The following is a 22,762-nucleotide window of genomic DNA, read 5'->3' as shown; positions in this document are numbered from 1 at the left end:
GGTGAGATGTGATTCGTAACAGTGTTTCCCATTGAAGAGCAAATTCTCACTCAAAATGCATCCAAACCACATCCCCTCCCTTACGGGATGGCGGAGGGGGGAATCGTGATAAACTACATAATACATTTTTTTCTAAGTTTTGTTTTTGTTGCTTTGTTTTCAGGCTACCAGTGAACCTTCTGCCCCATCTTATGATCTTCTCGACCTAAGCCCCAGCCCCCTGACTCATAGGGCCGCTCTGGGAGAACTCAGCACTATGAATGCTCAGCTTTCAGACTTAAGTAAATAAGCACTTGGGCCTTTTCAGACCAGCAGAAGTGCTTGATGTGAAATACTTCCCCTTGGTTTCATAATTAATTGCCACCTGAGAAGGATTGAAGTCAGTTAGAATATTGGAGAACTATGTCGGGAAATATAATTCCTTCCCAGCCAATGGTTGGGTCAAACCCAATACGGGAATGGGATGTGTCTGGGGAAGGAGGTCCTTGAAAATCATCCTGCTGGCTTAGAATCTCTCAGTTCATCTGCTGCTCTGTAGAGGTTGTTCAACTCCATGGCCAATGCTTAAGGCTACTCTGAACCCATACACTATAATCTGTGGGTTCCCCTGCTATGCCACAGCATCGGGTAAGGGAATACACGATGAAATGAAATGGCGAAATCTAGCAATTACAAGGCCTAATACACGTGGTGGTAAAGTGTAGAGGGAGAAACACAGGTTTTAAAATCAGTCAGAGAAGTCCAATTTGAAATCCCAGTTCTGCCACCTCAGCCACCCAACCTTTGAGACCTCCTTCCTTTATAAAATGGGAACAATGGTTGCCTTATGAGATTGCTATGAAGGTAAATGACATAATGTTTATAAGTTGCATCGTAAGCTTAGGGTTACCTATCTTATCTCTCTTATTTGTCATCTTCTACAATCCTTATTCCCCCCAAATTTTGGTAAATTACACAATAAGAATGATGAAAAGTGCTGAATTTCAGAAATTTTCCAAACTGAAATCAGTTTGTTTTTCTCTGAAGCATTTTTCCAGAGTTATAATATTCAGTATCACTGTGTCTGGATTTTTAAAATAATTTCTCCCGTTTCTAAAATGTTGGCTACTTATGTGAGCCAATGGAATGTATGAGGTCCTGTTACATTGGAGAGCTTTCTTAGGTTCTTATCAGGAATTTTCAGAGGCAGAAAAGAATTACTCCCTTTGGGGGGCCTCCCTTAGAATTATATAGGAAGTTAAGAGCTGGGGGGCAGTCAGTGTAGAGCTCAGAGCATACCAGTTAGCATTTTACTTTTGTACTTGACAGAATAAGACACGTCAAAATCCTTCCCTCCTGGGTTAGCTTGAGATTTTAGAAAACCCAAAACAGTAGCATTTGCTACCTTTATGACAACCTCTTCTTGCAACATGGGATTTCTTCCTAGCCAGCTGCTATGAATGATGGTTTTTAATTTTTTAAGAAATCCCATGGTTTTTTGGTGACAGAAATTTCTAAATTAACCTCTGTAATTTGGTCATTTTTCACTGTGGAAAATCCAGCAGAACAAGTGACTGACAAAGTGTTTTTAACCCAAGCAACAAGTCCATCTTGTGTTCTAGATTTTAAATCTCCAAGTTCTGTTATGACAGACAACGTGAACCCCAGTTGCCATCCACAGTTGAACTTTGTAGCCTCAGGAAATACAGAAACACCCTTGTAAGTATGTCATAACATTGCAGAACTAAGATATTCTGATTACTTACATTTAAGAAAACAAGGCATGGTAGAAAAAAGCAGAGACTTGGAAATTGATCAGACCTGAGTTAAAATCTCAGCACTACATCCAACCAGCTATATGACCTTGTTTGAGATACTTAATCACTGTGAACCTTTGTTTTTCTTCCAAGAAGGCTTCCTAGGATTTTTGCAAAGATTCAGTGAGATACTGTATATGAGACTCATAATATAGCATTTGGTACATAATAAGCCTTCAATAAATTATCTGTATCTATTATTTTTTAGTGGTAACTGGACATGAAGGGGGAAACAGGAACACAATGACACAGGAGAGAGAGGAGAAGTGAGGTTCAAAATTGTAACAGTAATGGCTACACCAATGACAGGTCACTTGCCACGTGCCAGGCACTTTGCTCACCTCTTTTTGTTTCTCTTATTTAATCTTCATGAAGTTTCTGGGTCAGTAATATTATTATTTGCATTTTGCAGAAAAGGAGCCTGAGATCTAGAAAGGAAACTGAGCCTGCCCAAGTTAATGTAGCTAATAAGTGGCAGGTCTGATGAACTGATAGTCCACCAAAAAAGAAGTACAAATGACCCAGAAACATGTGCAAAGATGCTCAGCCTCACATATAGTAAGAGAAATGTAGATCAAAATACAGCAAGACATAATTTTTTCATCTATTGGATTGGTAAAAATCCAAACATTTGCTAACATACAGTTTGCTGGCTGCCTTACCAGGGGCAAGTGGCAATATCAAAATTATAAATGCATTTACCTTTGAACTTACAGTTTCAGTTCTAGGAATTTATATTGTATTTATACAAAAGAAAGTATAAGAGTATACATTACAGCATTTGGTACAATAGCAAATAATTGAAAATAGCTTAAGCATCCATTAGTTGGGACTAGGTAAGTAAACATTTACTCAGTGTACTACTGTACAGTTGGAATAAAAAAGTAGGCTCTCTATCTGAGGGACAGTCACCAATACATTTGTTGTTACGTGAAATGAGGTATAAAGCAATATGTGTAGTATACTATATTGCATTTGTGTAAAAAAGTAGGAATAAAATACATATTTATAATTGCCTCTTTGCATTAAAAAATGCCAGGACACAGAAGAAACCAAAAAAAATGTGGTTACCTAAGGTCAGGAGAGGCAGGATAGAATAAAGTAAGAAATCAACAAAAGTTGGGTTTGACTTGCACCAAACTTTTTTAATATAGGAGCAGCCCTGGTCGCACGTTGGTTGAAGTGCTTGACTGCTAACTGAATGATCAGTGGTTCGAAACCACCAGTGCCTCTGTGTGAGAAAGATGTGACAGTCTGCTTCCATAAAAATTTATACCCTTGGAAACCCAACGGTACAGTTCTACTCTGTCCTGTAGGGTTGCTGTGAGTCAGAATTGACTCAATGGCGATGGGTTTGGTTTTTGGTTTTTTTAGTGTTTTATTTAAACACTCATGTACCAACCACTGAATTATTTTTCTGTATTAAAAAAAAAAAGAAGGGACGTAGGAGAAGAATAAGAAAGAAGAATCAAACTGGGAAGAAAAACAACAAAAAAAAAAGGAAGAAGAGGAGAAAGGAAAGATCCATATGTTGGAAAATGATAAGAGTGTCAATGGCTTATTCTCATGAACCACTAAATTGAGTCAGTGCCTTAGGTTGGCCGCCTCTCATCTTGGCTATGTGGGATGCAAGTAAATGTTAAAATGTCGTAGGCTTGGTAAATAATGTCTAAAGTAGCTAATACGGTTTTCCTATTATTCCAATCTTGTTGGGCAATATGAGAAAGGATGAGTAATGCAGAGGAAATCTCTTTCCAATAATCACCTGTCTAAAACACGTAAAAAAGTCAAATGCTGGCTAATACCTGTTCATTTTAATCAGTAATCTAGTGGATCTCATACTTTACTGTGCATAAAAATCACTTGGATGCCTGTTAAAAATTCAAACTGCTGGTCCCCAGAAATACCGACTTAGTAGATTAGGGGTTGTTGTTAGGTGCTATTGAGTCAATTTTGACTCATAGTGACCCACCTTTTCCTCTGTGTGTATTAAGTCTCCCTCTGCTTTTCTCTTTTAAGGATATTTGTGATTAGATTTAGGGCGCATCTGGACAATACAGGGTCCTTAAATTCATTACAACTGCAAAGATCCTTTTTCCAAATATGGTAACATTCACGGGTTCCCAGAATCATGGTGTGTATGTATCTTTTGCGGGGGGGAACCACCATTTAACCCACTACATTGAGCTTCTTGAATCTTTGGGTGTTTGTCTTTCACCAAACTTGAGGTGTTTTCAGCCTTTCTTACATGCTGTCTGTTTTCTTCCTGAGACTGTGATGACACAAATATTAGACGTGCTATCATTGTCTCATAAGTCCCTGGGGTTCTGTTCACCTTTTATTTTCACTTGTTTTTTTTCCTATTTGTTGTTCAGATTGGATAATTTCTATTGATGATCAGTGTTCAATCTCACTGACTTATTTCCTCTGTCATCTCTATTTTGCTATTAAGCTCATCCTATTTTTATTTCTGTTATTGTATTTTTCAAAAATTTTTTAAAATTTCCATTTGGTTCTTTATATCCTGCATTTCTTTGCTGAGAGTGTTTTTCCTTTTTTTTCAAGATTGTGATTGCTTACTGGAGCATTCGTATAATAGGTGCTTTGCAATCTGACAGATAATTCCAACTTCTGTCTTGTTGGCCTTGGTGTGTTGATTCTCTTTTCTCACGGAAGTTAAGTTTTCCTGGTTCTTCATAAAACCCGAAAAACCAAGCTCGTTGCTGTCAAGTCGATTCCAACTCATAGCGACCCTCTAGGGCAGAGTAGAACTGCCCCATAGGATTTCCAGGGAGCATTTGGTAGATTGAAACTGTCAGCCTTTCGGTTAGCAGCTGTAGTTGCCATAGCTCATAACCACTACACCACTAGGGCTCTTGGTTCTTCATATGCCTTGTAATTTTGGATTGTATCCTGGATGCTTATAATATATGTTATAGGCTCTTGGCCTTATTTAAATCCTGTAGAGAACGTTGATATTTTGCTTTTAGTAGGCAAACCATCTGGGCAGGTTTATGCCCAGGTTTCATCCTGCCCTATGTGGGCTATTTCCAATGTAAGTTAAGTTTTCAACGTTAGTTAAGTTATTCATATCTGTCCTACATGTGCGCAAACCAGTGGTCAGTCTGAGGTATAGACAGCAGGCTGTGTGTTTAGTTCTCAATGTCTTTGGTATCCTGAATGGGATCAGATCCATGCACATACGGTGCAGGGGTGAGCCCAGGAGGTCATAGACAATTTCATGAGGCTGCTTTCCTTAGTTGCTCCTTCTTTGTGAATTTTCTGCTGCTTTCTGGTTTCCTGGAGCACCCCTTTTTGGTCCTACAGTCAGAAAACTGGACCTTTACTTACCCACTCTGCTATTCATCTCCTCAACTATGCTCATGACTGGGACCAAATGGCAGGACAGAGGAAAAAAGAAACAACAGGGGTTTGTCCCATAGTCTTGAGATCACAGTTCTACCTAGTGCAGAGAAAGATTCTCCTCCGTCACGGTTTTAAGCTCCTACAGGTCCCTGTCGCCTCCGCCGTCACTGCTTGCACCTTGGAATTGCCTGGGAGTTAGGGCTTGAGGGAACAAAGAGAAGAAAAAAATGGGGAGAGGGATTTCCATACTCAGTGTCAGGAGTTTCCATTCTTGCTCCTTGAGTGAAAACTAGAGGGCTTCTCCTGGAGTTGTCTCTGTCTTCACTGACGTCAGCTTTTGGTTTTTAGGCTGCATTGCATTCAGGCTAGAGAGTAGCAGAGGGGGAAAAATGGTAAATTCACCAACGGTTCTGTGGTGCTTTGAATACTGGTCTTTCCCAACCTGCCTGCTACTGTTTACCCTTCAGAGTTCTCAGATAATTGCTTTGTGCATTCTGTCAAGGTTTTATAGTGGCATTCAGTGGGAGAGACAGGGTGGAAGGTGTTGCCTCCATCTTACCGATAACCAGAACCCTCCCCGCTCTCTTCTACCCTTTGCTTGGTATTGCCTCTCATCCTTTGGGAAATGATGAGGTGGTAGCTACTCTGATGCAAAGACTGAAAGTTCTGTTCTTATCTGTGTGCTGTGCACGCTCCGGGGGTTCAGGGTTACCACTGCCAAGGCACAGTACTGTATGTCTTTGATTGCTTTGGTGTTTGCACATCCTGCCCTGGTGGACACTGAGACCATGGGACAATTGTTATATAAAAGTACTACTTGTGTGCAGTCTGAAGGTTACGTTTTAGATAGATGTTGTTTTTAGATCAGGAAAATCATCTTACTTTTTGCATTTGTGTTCTCACTGTAGGGTAACCATGCTGTGTTTTCACACTATCCTAGGCTTCCCCAAAGGACCAGCCAAAACCTCGCCTCAAGTCACACCTATGACAATGTAAGTAATGAAACCCTTCTCTGGCAGTGCACCTAGTCAGCAGATGATCCTGGCCACAAAAAGAGGCTGTCTGGTTGTTAGTTCTCATGTTCTGCTCAGTGCTTCTTTTTATATTTATAATGAGTTGATCCAGCCCTTGATAGGACTTTTCCTTGGTTCCTTTTTAATCTAAGTTGAGTCTCACTTCTGTTAGGAAAATAGTTAAGGATCAAAATTCCTTTACCGTTGTTTGCATTTGCTGTTTTCACGTTTTCCTCCTGCCCTCTTTGACAGATCACAAATAGGCTTTCATCCCTACCGCTGTACTGACAGCTCTTGTCAAGGTCACGAGTGACTTCCATAGTACTAAACTACTACTGCACTTCTTAGTCCTCATTTCACTAGATATTTCAGTAGCATGTGACAAAGTTAATCACTTCCTCCTCTTTGTACATGTGCTTTCAGAGACCCCACTCACTTTTGGTTCTTCTCTCACTTCACCCCCACTCCTCTCATCTCCAACTCCTGTTAGCCTTTCCTCCTATTCTGACCTTTCAGTGCTGGAGACCCCAGGGCTCAGGCTTCAGATCTCTCTTTTCCATGCTACATTCATTCCTCAGTGGTCTTTTGGTTACATATCTTAAAGAACCATTTACATGCTGACAACTTACACGTTTGAATCTCCAGCACAGCTCCCTCCCCTGACCTTTGAACTCATGTATTCATATTCTGCTTAACACAACCCCTTGATTTCTTCTCAGTCCCCGCTGCCAGGCTGCTCCTCCTGCAGTCTTCCCCAGTAAGAAGGCCACTCCACTTTCTCAGTTGCTCAGGCCAGAAACCTTGAGAAATTACGCTTGAACTTTATCTTTCACCTGCATTTTATACCCAGTATCCAGCCACTTCTCACCACCTCCACATTGACATCCCAGCTCAAACCACCATCAGATGGTTATTGCAGTGGCCTTCTAAGGGTCTTCCTGCTTCTGCTTTTGCCTTTCCCCCTCTCCCCTGCTATCCCTCACAATTTATTCTCAAAACAGAAACCAGAGCAAGCTTTTGAAAAAGTAAAGTCATATTATATCACTTATCTGTTCAAAACCATTGTGATCTTCTTTCCCTCTGTTGCACTCAGGGCAAGTGTGAACTGCTGATCTGATCTCCCCCGACACCTTTCCTACCCCATCCCTTGCCGCCTTCTCTTTGCTCACTCTGCTTCAACCACGTTGGACTCCTCTCCGTGGAAATCTTTAGTAAAAGGCAGACTTATGCGATATGAAGAAAAACAAGAATATTCCCATTGGCTTTTTCTGCTTCAGAGCCTGTGAACTTGCTATTCCCTCAGACCATCACAGGGCCCACTTCACTTGGGTCTCTGCTCAAATGTTCCTATTGGCGATGATCCCCTGCCCACTATATAGCAGACCAGTGCTCCCTTCCCCCCACTCTCATCCACTCTAGCCTCTCTGATCTCCTTTGCCCTGCATTTACAGATTAAATCCTGAAGATGAAGTCCTGTAAGCACTTCCATCTAACATCTGCTTATTTGTTTGTTAACTGTCTGTTCCCTGAGGGCAGCAACTTGGCCTATTTTATCTATTACTCCATTATCAATGCCCACCATTTAGTATGTGCCCGATACTTATTTTTGAAATTAATGGGGGAAACTAGGACAAGAAAGAGGTATTTCTAATTTAGAATTTAATGTTTATCTTCTCAGACTCTGATTTGATAGGGCCACTTTCTGCTTCTCTGTGGAGTTGAGATTTTTAGTTTTTGTTTTTCCTGGTTGAGGCTGAGATATTTCATATTTAGCTTGAAACAACTGAGAATCTGGAATCCAATCCCACTTCTTTTTTAAAAGCAATGTTTTTGTTATGTATTTTAAATTTTATATGAAAACCTGGTGTGTAGTGAGTATAAAACCAGACAAGAACAGTAATTTTTGTAAGTGGTTATTGCCTAGAAAACTGAATAGTTTAAAATTACTAATTTGTATTCAGTTGAGAGTACACTCTCTCCTCACTTATCGACATGGCCAGGTGCCAAAGACCACGTCGTTGTGTGAAATCGATATTGTGCAAAAATGGAGGATGCCCACATCAGATCACAAAAATGGAGGATGACTACATCAGTACATAATGGCCAAATTACATCATTTCATGACTGCCAAACCACTGAGAATCATGGCCCAGCAAACTTGACACATGACCTTAACCATCAAAGCCGGCATTACTCTCGCCTCACGCGCCGGTGTTCGTTACTGCCAGACATGCATCATTAATGTGCAAGATAGTTGGATAGTAGATTTTTTACTGTTGTTGTAAATGTGAAATGTCAAATAACAAGATAGTCGGTAAGTGAGAAGGTGTATATGGTTCTTAGAACAGTGCCACTCGGAAGCCCAGGAATCTAAATAATAAAAAAGAAAAGCTTAATGTAGAATGTTTGAGCACATGCCATGCTTTCTTCAGTTTCCAAAAGATTCACATTCATTATAACTACAGTTGGTTAATCTACAGAGCACCCCAGCAACATCATCAAACCAGAGGCTGCCATCCTTGCCCGGCAATCATCCAGGTACCTGAGACCTTATTATTTGCATCAAATAAGGAAACTTGTGAGAATGTTTGAGTTTGCCAAACATTTATTGGTAATTAAAACTAGATATTAAAAAAAGATATATAGAGAGGGGAAATTAGAGGAGCTCATTTCTATTTTAAGCTTCATGAACTAAACTTAAATTTAGGGTAGGTACCATTATGACTGACATTCAAACCAAACCAAACCCATTGCCATGGAGTCAATTCTGACTCATAGCGACTCTATCAGACAAAGTAGAACTGCCCGATAGGGTTTCCAAGGAGCAACTGGTGGATCTGAACTGCCAGCCTTTCCGTTAGCAGCCAAAAGCTTATCCACTGTGGACATTAGGAAGTTGAAAAAATGTGTTGAACTGCATATCATCTTTTGAACATTATGGTAAATAGATACTTGAGGTTTGGAAATATTTTATATATAGTTTTGTTTCTGGTTGTCAGTCTCTTGTTAGGATCTTCTTTGAAGTTTTTAAATTACGAAGAGAGTGTTAATTGCACACATCTCTTGGAAAAGCACACTGTGTGTTTACAGGTTCCTTTTTTGCCCCCTAAAGCGATGACAAAGAATGATCTTCAGCCATCCAATTACTACGAGGTAATGGAGTTTGATCCCTTAGCTCCTGATGTCACTGCAGAGTAAGTCATTACAAAATGATTAATATTTTCTTGTCTGGGTACCCTATGGTAGCAGAGCTAATGGGGCTTGGTTATACATTTAACTTTGTTTAGGTGTAGGCAGAAATTGATGGCCTTATTAAAAATGACTTAAAAGGCTTTATGGAGTCTGTTGCTCTTAATGGTCTTATTGTTCTTGGCCTTGTTTCTAAAAAATCAAAATGCTGAAGTTGCACATTAAGAAATAACCAGGACCAACATGGATATTAATGGATTCCTCATAGATGCCTTGGTAAAAGTCAAGTTCTCTTTAGCTTTGGAAGGGCACTATTTGCTGATTGTTTGACATAATACCACATTGAATGGATATTTTACTTGTTCTCTGACTACTGAACCCCAAAGAACATATATAAGAACTTGTTTTTAGTCTTCACTACCTATGACAAACCAAACAAAACCAAATTCATTGCTGTTGAGTCGGTTCCAACTCATAGTGACCCTACAAGACAGAGTAGAACTGCCCCATAGGGTTTCCAAGGAGCGGCTGGTAGATTCAAACTGCCAACCTTTTGGTTAGCAGCTGAGCTCTTAACCACTGTGCCACCAGGGCTCCTACCTATGACAAAAATGTACTTCAAATGGATTAATAAAGTGTTTAGTGTAAAAAAGTACTTTTAAACTTGAAATCCTTAAAGCACCATTATTTTATTTCATATTGGTCAAAAGAACATAAATATTTGTGGAATAGGGGAGTGATACATTTACTAGAGTTTTAATATACTTTGATTGATTGAAGGTTACTCCCAAAGTTCTTACAAACGATTATAACAAGTTTATGGAAATCATTGTTCAGAAACTGTATTTTGCCAGTAGTCGTGTTTTGCTTGATCTATACAAAATTTAAAATGTGCATTTTTAAAATTAATTTCCAATAGCAAAAAACTGGACTATTTCCAAAAAATCTAAATTTCTGAATCATTTGGAAGCTCTGGCAGAACCAGGCCTGTATTTTGACATGTCAGCAACAGGTTGGAGCTGAGTGGTAGCTGCCTCCTTTAGACAAGGCATGCCTGTGCAGTCTACTGGGCGCCACCTGACCCGCTCCATCCATTCATTTGATCTGCCTGGAATGGGTAGGCATTTGAGTTTTTGACCCCCAGTTTAAATGCTCAATTTAGTGATACATTTTGGAATAATGTATGAATAAATCTTCTAGACTTAGGAGTTCACTAAATATTTTCTCCTTATTCAAGATTGTGAAATTGCCCTACATCATTATTCTGCTTATTAGTGTATCACTGAATTGTATTAGTGATTTATGGGATTAGAAGTAATTGATATTAAACTAGGTATGCTCTCTGGAAACAATGTTTTTATCAGTTTCTGCCTCCAAAGGGGAAGTGGAGAAGCTTTTTTATTATATTCCAATTAATTAGATTAAGTAGATATGGCAGTGCACAGATATCAAAGATAAGAGACAGTAGAAAAGCTCCAGAGATAGAGTTTTAGAAGTTTCTACCATTGTGGTTCTTCATTTCTGGGCCGTAGGTTGTCTCAATTCCTTTGAAACTCTCATGAAATCCAGGGACTTCTCTCCAAAGAAAAGCACAGAATTCTGCAGGATATCACTGTTTATCTATGAACCCCTAGTTAAGAATTTCTACTCTAGCAGGACAAAGTAAAAAATACACAATTCATTCATTTAACGAATTTATTTAACATTTATTATGTGCCAGGAACTGTGGTTGGTGCCCAATTTATAATATTGAACAAGAGACTTGCTCCCTGTCCTCATGGAGGTCAAATCGAGTAGACAAATTAAATCAGCAGGCAAACATACACTTGAAATTGGTCTTAACGGTGTGAAAAAATGCAGTGAATTGATAATGTATAACAGGGAGAATTAATTTAATTGGAGGTTGGAGGAGGTGACATTAAAGCTGAGACCTGCAATTGTTAGTCATGGGACAAGTCTGGGAATGTTACAGGCCCAGAGAACAACTTGTACAAAGAGGCCAAGGAAAGAAAGAGACTTGGCGATGGAAAAGTCAAAGCCAAAGCCAAGAATTGAGAGAGCAATAGGGAACCTGTTAACAGATGTGGAAATTGTAATTTGGAAGCAAAGAGAAGGGCATGTACGACTCTGATGAACATTGCTAAGAGGTCAAGTAAGACAGAGGACTGAAAACTAGATATTAGAAAAGATATAGAAATCATGGGTGGTCTTAGTAAGTCATTTTGGTAGAGTGATGAGTATGGAAGACAAATTTCAGTGTATTAAAAAGTAAGAGATGAAGATAATACATAGATAACTTACTAGAAGCTTACATGTGAAAGAATGATGGGAAGTGTCTGACAGCTAGAAAAGACAAATGAGGTGATTACTGTTAAATATCTATGGATTGAAAGACTGTGTTTTATAGAACGGGAGATGCGACAGCATCTGTTAATGCCGAGGGGTAGGATCTAGTAGAGAGGATGAGGCAGAAGATTTAGGAATGGGGGATAACTGAACGAGTGATGTGTTTCAGAAGCCAGGGGTGGACAGAATCACAACAGTAGAAGAGAGGTGCAGATGAAGATTAAGTGATGGAAGATGAGGAAGTTTCTGTATCATGACATTTAACTGAGATCTGGCTGAGAGTGAGAAAGGGGGATCACAGGCTAAAGAAGGTTGAAATCTGTGGAAAACAAGAAATGAAGCTTATTAGAGAAACATTAAGATTGCAGGGCCATGCTGGGAGGCCCCATAAAGTTGGGGATCATGGCTTTACAGTGCTGATTTTTATATCTGAATGTCATGTTTATGGGTATAGATACCATTTCCTACCTATGGGTATATGTAAGATATGGAATGAAAGATGTCAGTTGTAAGATTGCTTAGGAGCCTGGACTAACATAGGTTAAATAAACTGGAGTAGAGCATTTTGGGTTTTTTTTAAACCAGGAAAAGCTAAACAGTTGGTGTTTTTTTTTTTTTGCAGACAGGACACTCTGTCCAAATTTGAGCCATATTTTTCATTTAAATCACAAAACTTGAACTGGTTAAACACTAAGGATATTTGCAAGATGCATAAGGATTGCAACAGTAGAATTAAAGAAAGCGGGAATATAAGCTTCAGGGCAAAGTTCTGTGTTTATTCACCGATGTCGCCTGAATACTCAAACTAGTACCAAATTTTTAGTTAGGTTGCTCGCAGTTAAAAACCAAAATAGTACTTTGAAATTAACTATCAATGTCTTAATTGATACCTAACCCTTTTGCCATGATGGCTGGTTTTGTTTCAGAACTGTTTATGAAGAAATTGATGTGAATCACCTCAGAAGAGTTCAGAGTTATACTGACTGTTGAGGTAAAAACTTGACCTTACAAAACTTACATACCATATTGTGCATTTCAGTGCAGTTGTCACTTCTGTATTTGGTATTTACATTCGGGCCATGTGACACTGACACTGTGGTGATTGAAATACCATTCCAGAAGTTACCCCTGATCACTCAAATGGTGATGAACTATTGCTCACTAATGAAATATTCTTTTTAGCCTTTTCAACTAGAAATAATGAGGCTTGGGAATACCTAAGTTGGTTTGCAGTATAGAAATATTGTAATGCTAACAAAAATAATTATCAATAGAAACTTAGTACTGAAATCATGCATTTATCCTGAATGTGCAGTCAATACCTGTTAATTGATCCTGGTAAAAACCATTCATTGTTAAGTCTTCCAGATAGGTCTGGATTGCTCCTATTTACTATCTAATGCTCCAGCTGCACTAATCATCCCATTTAATTACTAATGAATGCCTAGCCACCAGTGAGCTATCAGCCTTTTTTATTCTCCTCACACCCTCCTTCACCAATGGAAGAAGTAAATTCCCACTTCTCTACTAGACTGTGGGTCTCCAGTCTCCCAGCAGAGAAAGATGAAGAAAAGACTTATCAAAGAATGGGGAGAAATGAGAAACGGACAGAGATAGCTGGCTACCTTCCTCTCTTTGTTCCAGGCAAAACTGGACTGCCAGCTCACAGGCCACATCAGGAGTGCCACCTCTCTAAAGGCTAGACCCTGTCCAGCTTTGAAACCTGGAAGACAAGACCTACCAGTACGTCAAAGTCATGGTGGATACTGGGACATTTCTCCTCTGCAGTAATGAAGTTCAAATAGAAGAGTAACAGTTCCAGGGTAACATTCATGGTTCTGGACAACAGTTCAAGATTTATCTCAAAAGAACTTGTTTGTGACATAGATTCACTTGAAAGTTCAGCCGAAGAAATATTTACTATACTTCAACCATTGAGTTTAATTTCAGGGTCTTAGGTTTTACAGGCCTTCCTACATTTTGAAAAGAAATCATCTATCACACAGTTGTGATAAGAGTAGATGAAGATTACTTTATTACAAAATAATTCTGAATAGATGTTAAGCATAAAATGTGAGAAACTAAAGGTATTTTTCAGGAAGATTACTGAGTGCCTTCATTTAACTAAAGTTGAATGTAAAAAGTCAATTTGCACTTCTAATACTCTTGTTTAGAATGAGAGGTAAAGCCTTGATGATTGTAAACGTCCCTGGACGCTGCATCAAGTTGCCTTTAAACTTGATTCTTTATAATCCTAAATGTTTGCTCTTTTTTACAGTAATTTAACATTTCTATTTAGAAGACAGACTTTACTGGAAAACGCTCAAGAATAAATTGTGCATTATTTTACATAAATTACAATGACAAATAAATTACTATTAAAATAATTTAATGTATCTTTTTTAGAGTTTGTTCACAGAAGAACTTTTGATGTCAGTACATGTACCCAACCCTACACTTACACAGTTCAACATTTGGGGACTTGGAATTATCACAGTAAATCCTGGAAGCCTAATAGATGGACTTAGACATTTTATTTCAATTTCACAATACCACAGTTTCAAAGTAATTATCTATTCAGTACTCTGAATGTAAATTAGCCCTAGATCTTAGAGGAAAAACAGAATTTGAAATAAGAATGTAATCTTGGGCAAGTTACTTAGTGACTCCTCTTCCATGCTGAGCTTTTATAAAATAATGACTGAATTCACACTGAAGGCAAGTAGCAACCAACTATTTTAGACATAATAATAAACACGGTCAGAAGTTCTGGTCTATAGCCTAAAATAAACATTAGGTATAAATTTTTGTTTTTAATTCTTAGATTCAATGCTTCAAGTATGAAGGGCCAGTAATCTGGAAGAGATTGAATTAGGCTATACCATTAAATCCATACCTGCATATTTAAAAAATAAACCAGTTTCTTTTAACACTACTCTCTAAGTCTCGTGGTGAACAGTCACACATTCTGAACGGGCACTGTGGGTTCCTTATGGTAAAAGCTAAACTTGTTCTCTGAATTTTAAGTGGGGTAAATTAGTTGAGGGGTGGGGGGGGCAAGTGCATAATAATTAAATATAAGGCTATATATTATAGTAGAATTATTTCTTCTCTGAGAAGGCAGAAACATGATTTTTCAAAAATCACAAATTTGAAGGTTTAGTTGCTGACTTCAATTATAGCCTGGAACTGGCAACTTGTGCCCTTCTTTAGCTTCAAAAAAAGTATAAGAAAGAGTAATGAGCTCAACATTCACCATTCTTGGATCTTCAGCAAATTCAGGATCAATGTAGAAAAACACTGGCATGTCTACTTCCTCTTGTGGATTAAGCCTTTGTTCTTCAAAACAGAAGCACTGGAAGTTATAGTAAGACATAATTTAATATAACATTCCTATTCTATTACTCTAACAGAAACTAAAAAAATGGCTCGTTTATTGGCTTTCATAAGCACACTGTTAAAGATAGTTGTATCTTTAGATCTGTCATGGACTAATAGCATCTTTTCATTTCAAACTGAGTTTTGTTTTAAGGATTGAGAATCACCAACTATTTCTTCTAATCTTAAAAGCAGATACTCATTTGCTTTGGCTCTCATTCTCCACATAACTGCTGTAAACAATGGGAAAAAAAACAGCTTGAAGTTTAGAAAAATGTGTTTTCAGAAATTACAAGTATCTACTAAATTTTTTTTTTTTTTTACTAAATTTAGTGTGAAACAGTTTCATGTGCCTTTATCATAGTCTATAAAGTTTACATTTAGTTGTACCTGTATTTTGTTGAAATACTGTCCAGCTTCAAATGGTACAACATTGTATGTAGAAATTCCGATTACTGGTTTGTCAGTAGGATTCTTAGCTTTATAAAATGCCAGTGCAGTCTCTCCTGGCATTACCTGTTTTAAAGAAAATATACGTTATCCATCTTTAGATCTCACGCAGTTCTTTCTCTTCCCTACTACAGTCCTAATATTTTCCTTATTCATCAGATGACAATACCTAATGTAAACTAATACACCAAAAAAAAAAAAAAAAAAAACCAGACCCCTTGCCATTGAGTCAATTCATACTCCTAGCAACCCAATAGGACAGAGTAGAACTGCCCCATAGGGTTTCCAAGGAGCAGCTGGTGGACTGAAACTGCTGACCTTTTGTTAGCAGCCAAGCTCTCTAATACTGCACCACCAAGGCTCCAAACGAATATTAGGTCAGCAAAATAAATAGCAAATATTACCCACAAATATAACTGAGTTTCAAATTTTATTTGCATGTTTATCAATGAAGAATGAATGCTCTATTATGCATAATTAGTTATGGATTATCCTCTTGTATATTTGAAGTCTTCAAGCAAAAATCTGCATATTATGTTATTTAAAATGTGTTCATGGACAAGCCTAGCCTATCACAGCCCAAGCCTAAGTTCTTGGTAATACTTACACTTGAATAACATTACATGATTGACTAAAAACAAAATTTAAAGGATACCACCATTAAGGAGCCCTGGTGGCACAACGGTTAAGAGCTCAGCTGCTAACCAAAAGGTCAGCAGTTCAAATCCACCAGCTACTCCTTGGAAACCCTATGGGGCAGTTCTACTTTGTCTTATAGGGCCACTGTGAGTCAGAATTGACTCAAGGGCAACAGGTTTGGTTTTCTGGTTTTTTACCACCATTAAATTCAGCCTCCTTACGACCAGAGTAAAACTCTGAATGAATAGAACCTTTAGTTAACCAAAAAGGTTTAAATCTTTGTTTTTTAAGAAAACAACAGATAAGAAAAATAGCAACGCTTTTAAAAAAAGTTTCCAAAGAATGTTTTTTCACTTGTACCAATTCTGCCACTAATACCTTGTACACTACCATGTAATTGGAACAGACATTCAAAATAACTTGTAGAATTTCAGTCATTACAGAGAATCAGTCATGTTTACTAATCTAGGGAAAATTATAAGCATTTTCAATAATGGTTGAAATTAAGTCTTTCTGGGCAATCCTCAATTAATGAGATAATTTCAATTAAATCCTCCAGGTTAGTCAAGATCTTATGAAACCTTTTACCTTTTAGGTATAGTCTTACTGGAGTATAGCATGACTATTATGACTACTTCAAAGGTCTTCAATTTTTTTCTTTTTTTTGGAGGGACGGGGCCACTTTTCATGTAAATCAATAAACTACTTTTCATTGTAACCAATGATTTTCAACATTTTTCCTTTCATTTACTTTTCATTGTAACCAATGGTTTTCAACATCCACACCTGAGGAGAAACTGGCTATATGCCTGACAGCTGCAGCTACTCCCGAAATTAGCGACCAGAGGACTACGTAGTGAACTCCTAACATGATTTTTGCAAAAACAGATGAAATTTTCCATTCTTTCAAACGGAGTTTTACTATAATGATATATAACAGTTAAAGTATAGTCTGTTACATTAGGCGTAGAGCACTATCAAAAAGTAGTCTCTGGGAATAAAAATCCCAGCGATGAAACCTGTCAGAATTTTGAAATTAAGTTTACATGAGTGTTTCGTAAACTATGAAACAGGTTAAGGATGAAAGAAAAGAATTTTTACATTGAAAAAGTAATCTTTTATTAACTGCTTTAGTCACTTACATATATCTCGGTTTGCTGAGGTCTAAAGTTCCACTGGAGACTTGCATGCACGTCTGCATTAAAGGTAACCTTAATGATGCGATCCTTAACAGGCACCATGGTTTCAATCTGGTCTGATGCATGGCCTGCCACTACGGATCCTCCAAGCCCAGTAGCCTAGAAAAAGATATGAAAGTACAACGTGTTAAACAATACTTTTAGATGGTGATGATCTACTGGATAAAATTAAATTTTAAAAACAACTTGAATTATTCAGTTAACTTTAATAATCCAGTTGGAGCTAGATTTATTCATTAAAAAAAAAAAAAAAAAACCGTTGCCATTGAGTCGATTCCGAATCACAGCAACCCTACAGGACAGAACTGCGCCGTAGGATTTCTAAAGAGCAGCTAATGGATTCCAACTGCTGACCTTTTGGTTAGCAGCTGAGCTCTTAACCACTATGCCACCAGGGCTCCAGGTTTATATGCCCTTACCAAACAACTCCTATGACTGTGTCAATGGGTTGGCCGCTTTGCGGGTACCAAGGGCCTATATTTGTTAAAGTTATCCATATTTACTCATTAATAATCCCTTGGTTACCTGGCATGGTCAAAAATGAGTTACTTGAGAGAAGATGAGTCTCCAGATAAGTGAAATATCACTGATAATAAAGCTCAGGATTTTTAGCTTAACTTTTATTTAATATGCTTTATTGCTAGTATTTCACAGTATTATTCATTAATAGAAATAAAATTTACCCACGACCTGGTAATTTCAATTAAAACGTTTAAATAACTCATGCTCCTCTATTGTCTATTTCATAACTTTATAGCCCAAATTAGTCTATAGCTTGACTTTCATAGTCTGCTTCTCTCAGGCATCATCATAAGCCTTTTTCCATGTTGGTTAATGGTTTTGTATCTTTTTATGTATTTGTTTCTGTAATACAGTTTTTACAGATATCAGCTGTGAATCAAAGCATAATGAATATCATTTGGCCATTGAATCAACTAATAGTTAATTTGTGTCTGACACTTCTTGCCTATTTCCATTGCCATTAATTATTTATCAGAGGTGCTTTAAAAAAAAAATCCTTACTTCCAAGGTCATCATTCTTCTGATGCTCGAGGTTGCCAGAATTATGGTCTCCGGATAATTAACGTGTTACTATACTAGGAAAAAAATACCAAATTTGAGGCTAGGGGAAGACTCCCAGCAAAAAAAAAAAAATCTTCCACTTGTTAAGTCAACTAGCTTCACTCTAGTACTATGCAACATTATCAAATTACATGATGACTCTAAATTTTCTATTAGGACAAATCTTTATTTACCCTTGTTTAATAGATACAATCTTCTACCTAAAAGAAAAAAAAAAAAGAAAAAAGTGCTATGTTTGAGATTTAAGATGTAACTCCTCTTCCAGAAGAATTTATGAAAGTCATTTAAATAAAAAAATAATTTAGTGCTCCCAAAAAGATTCCTTAATGTCATTTTCCTGACAGGCAGTCTTTGAATATAGATTTTTCAAATTTTCAAGTCCAGTGCTTAGAGAAATTAAAACAAAACAAAACAAAAAAGCAGAAGAGGGTACTGAAAAGATGTCCTGGGCCAGTTCTGTCACTTACTAGTTCCAAGAACTGAATAAATTAATTTCTTTGGGCTACAGTTTTTCTTACCTGTGAAAAAAAAAGGTCACTGTATTAAGTGGTCTACATAACCCTTTCTTTATGAATCTAAAGTGCTGTGATTCCAGATGCAACCGGGGTGCTATTTTGGAAATGTCACTATCACTTTTACATTCAAGTTAAGTTCAGAATTACAAATTAATTTTTTTCCCATTTCTGTTTTCTCATCCCCCTCCCCCCTTAAAACACATATTGTTGTCGTGTGCCAGTGAATCATTCTGACTAATAGTGACCCAACATGACAGAGAGAACTGCACCATAGGGTCTCCGAGGATGTGAATCTTTACTCAAGCAAATTGCCAGGTCTTTTCTCCTGCAGAGTGCCTGGTAAGTTTCAATCACTCGACCTTTAGGTTAGCAGTCAAGTGCTTAACCACTGTCCCACCAGGGCTCCTTAAAACATACATAAACCAAAAAAACAAATCCATTGCTGTCAAGTCGATTCTTACTCATAGTGACCCTATAGGACAGAGTAGAACTGCCCCATAGGGTTATCCAAGGAGCTGCTGGTGGACTCCAACTGCCGACCTTTTGATTAGCAGCCTGGGCTTTTAACCACTGCACCACCAGGGCTTCTAAAACACACATACACACACATAATATTGTCATGTTCTTCAGTTTGGCAGGGTTTAACCTTGGCACTATTGACATTTGGGGCTGCATAATTCCTTGTGGGAGGCTGTCTTGTACACTAGATATCAGAAGTACTCTCTGCACCCCAGTTGTGACAACCAAAATTGTCTCTAACAACAACAACAAAAAAAAAAACGTTGCCATGGAGTCAATTCTGACTAGCTGCCAAATGTTCCCTGGGGGACAAAATCACCTCCCACCTCCTAGTAGTTGTGGGGGGGAATCTATACTTGCTGTTTTGGATTCAGTTCTACTTATGGTTTAACCGACAGGTAGGTTTTGAAGTTAATACTTGGTCCTGGCCAATCTCTGCAAAACTAATTCAGAGTCTATACTCATCCTCCAAAAATCAAGCTGTTGGATTTCCCACTCAAATGTTGACATTAACAGACAGAAAAGAAAAGCCGTTTTGACTTCTGCTGCTTCCAAAACTCATTGCCCTCAAGTTGAATCCGATTCATAGTGACCCCACAAGAAAGGGTAGAAATACCCCATACGGTTTCCAAGGAGCAGCTGGTGGATTTAAACTGCAGACCTTTTGGTTAGCAGCTGAGCTTTTAAGCACTGCACAACCAGATTTCCTCTACTGCTTCAGACACGATCGAAGGGAAAGGCAAGTTGATCGCCATCAGGATAGAGGAAATAAGCCAGGCATTAAGAATGATGGCAGGGAAGGGTCATAACCCTCAATGTGAATATCAGTCATGATGTTAAGCCAGTGATTCTCAAACTTTGCTGCACATTGAAACACCCTGAAAAAACCAGACCCCTCAATTCCGACTCATAGCGACCTCCTGAGGAATTTAAAATGTACTGATGCCTGACTCACACTCCTGAACATTCTGATTTAATTAAGTCTCAAAGGCCTAATTCATGCCTCTCTATATGGATGAACGACTACTCCAGGTTTAAGCACAAGTAACAACACAGACCACGTGTGGTTCACAGAATGAATGTATTCATATAAGTTACATTTTAAAAGAGGTCTTGTGTGAGCAGGGAGGGTTAGGCAGGCTGCTAGAGTTACAGGAGGGCAGGCCACGGACCTTTTCGGTGGGGTGTAGTTCAGAGATTTGGAGCCCTGGTGGCGCAGTGGTTGCCTTCGGCTGCTAACCAAAATGCTGACGGTTCGAATCCACCAGCCGCTGTCCTGCACGGTCGCTATGAATCGGAACCAACTTGATGGCAGCCGGTTTGGGAGTTCTTTTTTTGTTTGTTTAGTTTAGAGATCAGGGAACTTCACTGTTTTAGAAATGCCGCGTGGTGTAAGCCCAATCACGATCGGAACTTGGGCTCTATATGCAGCTTTCCCACTCACTTCCTTGGTGACCTTGATAGGTCACTCTTTTAAGCCCGTTTCCTCTCTGGTAAAATCTTGATTATCTCTTCCTACGACACAACACAGAGCGATCGCTGTCGAGGGATCTGTTCTGCACCAGCGCCACTACTGATCGCGACGCCAGGTGGACAGCGCCGGCCCCCTACCTGGCAATAGAGCCGATAAAGGGGCACAGCGGCGTAGGACGCCCCCAGCATGCCCACGGCGGCCGCGGCCACATACGTGAGGACCGTCTTGTTTCGCCGCCGCCACTCTTCCTCCTGCGCCCGCGTAAAAGGGTTCGTGTTCTTCGACCGCCGTGGCGGCTGCAAAGTCAGGTCCTGGGACGGGCTCGGGCGCCTCCACGCCCTGAGCCGCCTCAGCCCCCTTTCAGCACCTCCTGTCCCACTCCACCACGGGCTCAGCAAAGGCTCTACCCTTTCTCCAGCCCTGGTGAAGAACCCAGCATGACTGGACCGCCAGCCACACAAAACATTGCGGCTCCATCGCTTAATCCAGAGCCCTCCCATAGCTTTCGGAAAGAACGCGCGCCTGTCAGAGAGGAGAGCTCAGATCTCGCGAAACCTGCCCTTCCTCGCGATATCTGGGGGAAGGCCGCCGCAGCCTTCGCTACCAGGCTCTTCAGGTGGTGGCGCTTGTAGTCGAGCTACGGAGGCCGGGTTGCCAGATTGCGGGTAGGTTCGCGTTTCGCTTCATGACTGTCGCTCGTCGTGTGCGCTCCCCCAGTTCCTCTCTAACTTATTTTTCGGGAGACGCTTTCGCTCTTTCTCTTGCAAGTTCGTCATCACTTGGAATGTGCGCTTGATCTTTCTTCTGAAGCTCCACCAGCCTTTGTCTCAACTTAGCGGCCCCCAGCGGCGGCTCTCCCGCGGCCCTTTTTCCCGGGTTTTTCTGGCTGCCCGCCAGCTACTTATTGCCCTTGACTTAGGCTCAAGGATCACCTCCCCCAGGAAGCCTTCCTGTGTTGACCGCAACCCTCTCGGCCACTCACAACATCTGCATCTCCTCAGCTCCTGTGCAGTCTTCTCCTGTTCTGATACCCCTTTAGTACTTGTTCAGTGAAAACCACCACTTCTGGAATGGGAGAGACGTTGTCAAACTCAAGTTCGTACAGAGGAAAGTGACCAGAATATAAGGGTCACTTAAGGAAGGATTGAAGGAAATGGGGGTGTTCATCTTGGAAAAGAAACTTTGAGGGATATAATAGCTTTCTTCACTTGTCCCAGCTGACAGACCAGGACTTGAGAGGGACAGATGGCGTAGCAGACTTCGCTGTAATAGAAGGAAGCATCTTTCTAGGAACTATAAAGCAGTGGTTAAGAGCTCGGTTTCTGAGGTTAGGCAGGTCTGGATTCACACCAGAGTCCTCACTACTGGCCCTGTGTGGTTAGGGCAGTAACCGCGTTTGTAAAATGGCAATCATAATAGTGAATGAGAATATTCATGCAAAGTGATTAAGAACTATGGCTGCTAACCAAAAGCTTGCCAGTTTGAATCCACCAGCTGCTCTTTAGAAACCCGTGGGGCATTTCTACTCATAGGGTCACTAAGACAATCCATTTGCCAGCAATGGGTTTTTTGGTTTGAGGCAGAGTGAAAGCTTAGTAAACGTTAGACTTTCTAATTGCCAGAGCAGGTATAATTATCTCCATTTCATGAATGAGGAAACTGAAGACCTGAGAAGTAGCTTTAAGCCATTCCACATATGTTTATTTATTGCATTCTTACTGTGGGCCAGACACTACTCAAGTTGCTGGGGTTACAGCCCGGAACAAGTCAGACAAGATTACTTCTGTTATGGAGT

At 39.5% G+C, this 22,762-nt stretch overlaps 3 protein-coding genes across 12 annotated transcripts in view; 2 read left to right on the top strand and 1 right to left on the bottom strand.

Annotated features, from left to right (window-relative positions):
• Positions 1-13,694, top strand: part of TOM1L1 (target of myb1 like 1 membrane trafficking protein) — a 44,987-nt gene extending 31,293 nt beyond the window's left edge. For 3 of the 6 annotated variants that reach the window (XM_049861129.1, XM_049861127.1, XM_049861132.1), the window contains 7 exons: positions 164-281; positions 1,602-1,698; positions 6,103-6,154; positions 8,641-8,713; positions 9,288-9,369; positions 12,637-12,701; positions 13,355-13,694. In XM_049861129.1, the coding sequence (XP_049717086.1) occupies positions 164-281; positions 1,602-1,698; positions 6,103-6,154; positions 8,641-8,713; positions 9,288-9,369; positions 12,637-12,700 (486 nt within the window). In that variant the 3' untranslated portion in view covers position 12,701; positions 13,355-13,694. Of the gene's footprint in view, positions 1-163; positions 282-1,601; positions 1,699-6,070; positions 6,155-8,640; positions 8,714-9,287; positions 9,370-12,636; positions 12,702-13,354 lie in introns of those variants that run through there. The other 3 variants (XM_049861128.1, XM_049861131.1, XM_049861130.1) reach the window with 3 other exon arrangements.
• On the bottom strand, positions 274-21,560 carry LOC126063038 (cytochrome c oxidase assembly protein COX11, mitochondrial). 2 transcript variants are annotated; one of them, XM_049861137.1, is made up of 4 exons: positions 21,105-21,559; positions 17,320-17,475; positions 15,479-15,604; positions 274-5,527 (listed from the first exon to the last, which is right to left on the bottom strand). In XM_049861137.1, the coding sequence occupies exons 1-4, from the start codon at positions 21,465-21,467 to the stop codon at positions 5,507-5,509; spliced, it is 666 nt and encodes a 221-aa protein (XP_049717094.1). In that variant the 5' UTR covers positions 21,468-21,559; the 3' UTR covers positions 274-5,506. The 2 variants fall into 2 exon arrangements, with proteins under 2 accessions (XP_049717094.1, XP_049717092.1); XM_049861135.1 differs by lacking the exon at positions 274-5,527 and adding an exon at positions 13,952-15,065 and having other exon boundaries at positions 21,105-21,560.
• The window catches only part of STXBP4 (syntaxin binding protein 4), a 191,816-nt gene continuing 190,578 nt past the window's right edge, over positions 21,525-22,762 (top strand). For all 4 annotated transcript variants that reach the window (XM_049861123.1, XM_049861126.1, XM_049861124.1 and 1 more), the window contains exon 1: positions 21,525-21,632. The gene's annotated coding sequence lies outside the window, so the exon portion shown is untranslated. The remainder of the gene's footprint in view (positions 21,633-22,762) is intronic.

This window comes from Elephas maximus, chromosome 19 (genome assembly GCF_024166365.1).
Source record: "Elephas maximus indicus isolate mEleMax1 chromosome 19, mEleMax1 primary haplotype, whole genome shotgun sequence".
NCBI classification, from domain to species: domain Eukaryota; kingdom Metazoa; phylum Chordata; class Mammalia; order Proboscidea; family Elephantidae; genus Elephas; species Elephas maximus.
Note: the sequence above shows the minus strand (reverse complement) of the source record. Positions and strands in the feature narration are given on the sequence as shown.

Coding starts and splice junctions, on each gene's coding strand:
- LOC126063038 (XM_049861135.1), bottom strand. CDS start 21,467: ATGGGAGGGCTCTGGATTAAGCGATGGAGCCGCAATGTTTTGTGTGGC. Junction 17,476..21,104: donor TTTATCGGCTCTATTGCCAG/GTAGGGGGCCGG, acceptor ATCTTTTTCTAG/GCTACTGGGCTTGGAGGATC. Junction 15,605..17,319: donor CTCAGCAAACCGAGATATAT/GTAAGTGACTAA, acceptor TCTTTAAAACAG/GTAATGCCAGGAGAGACTGC.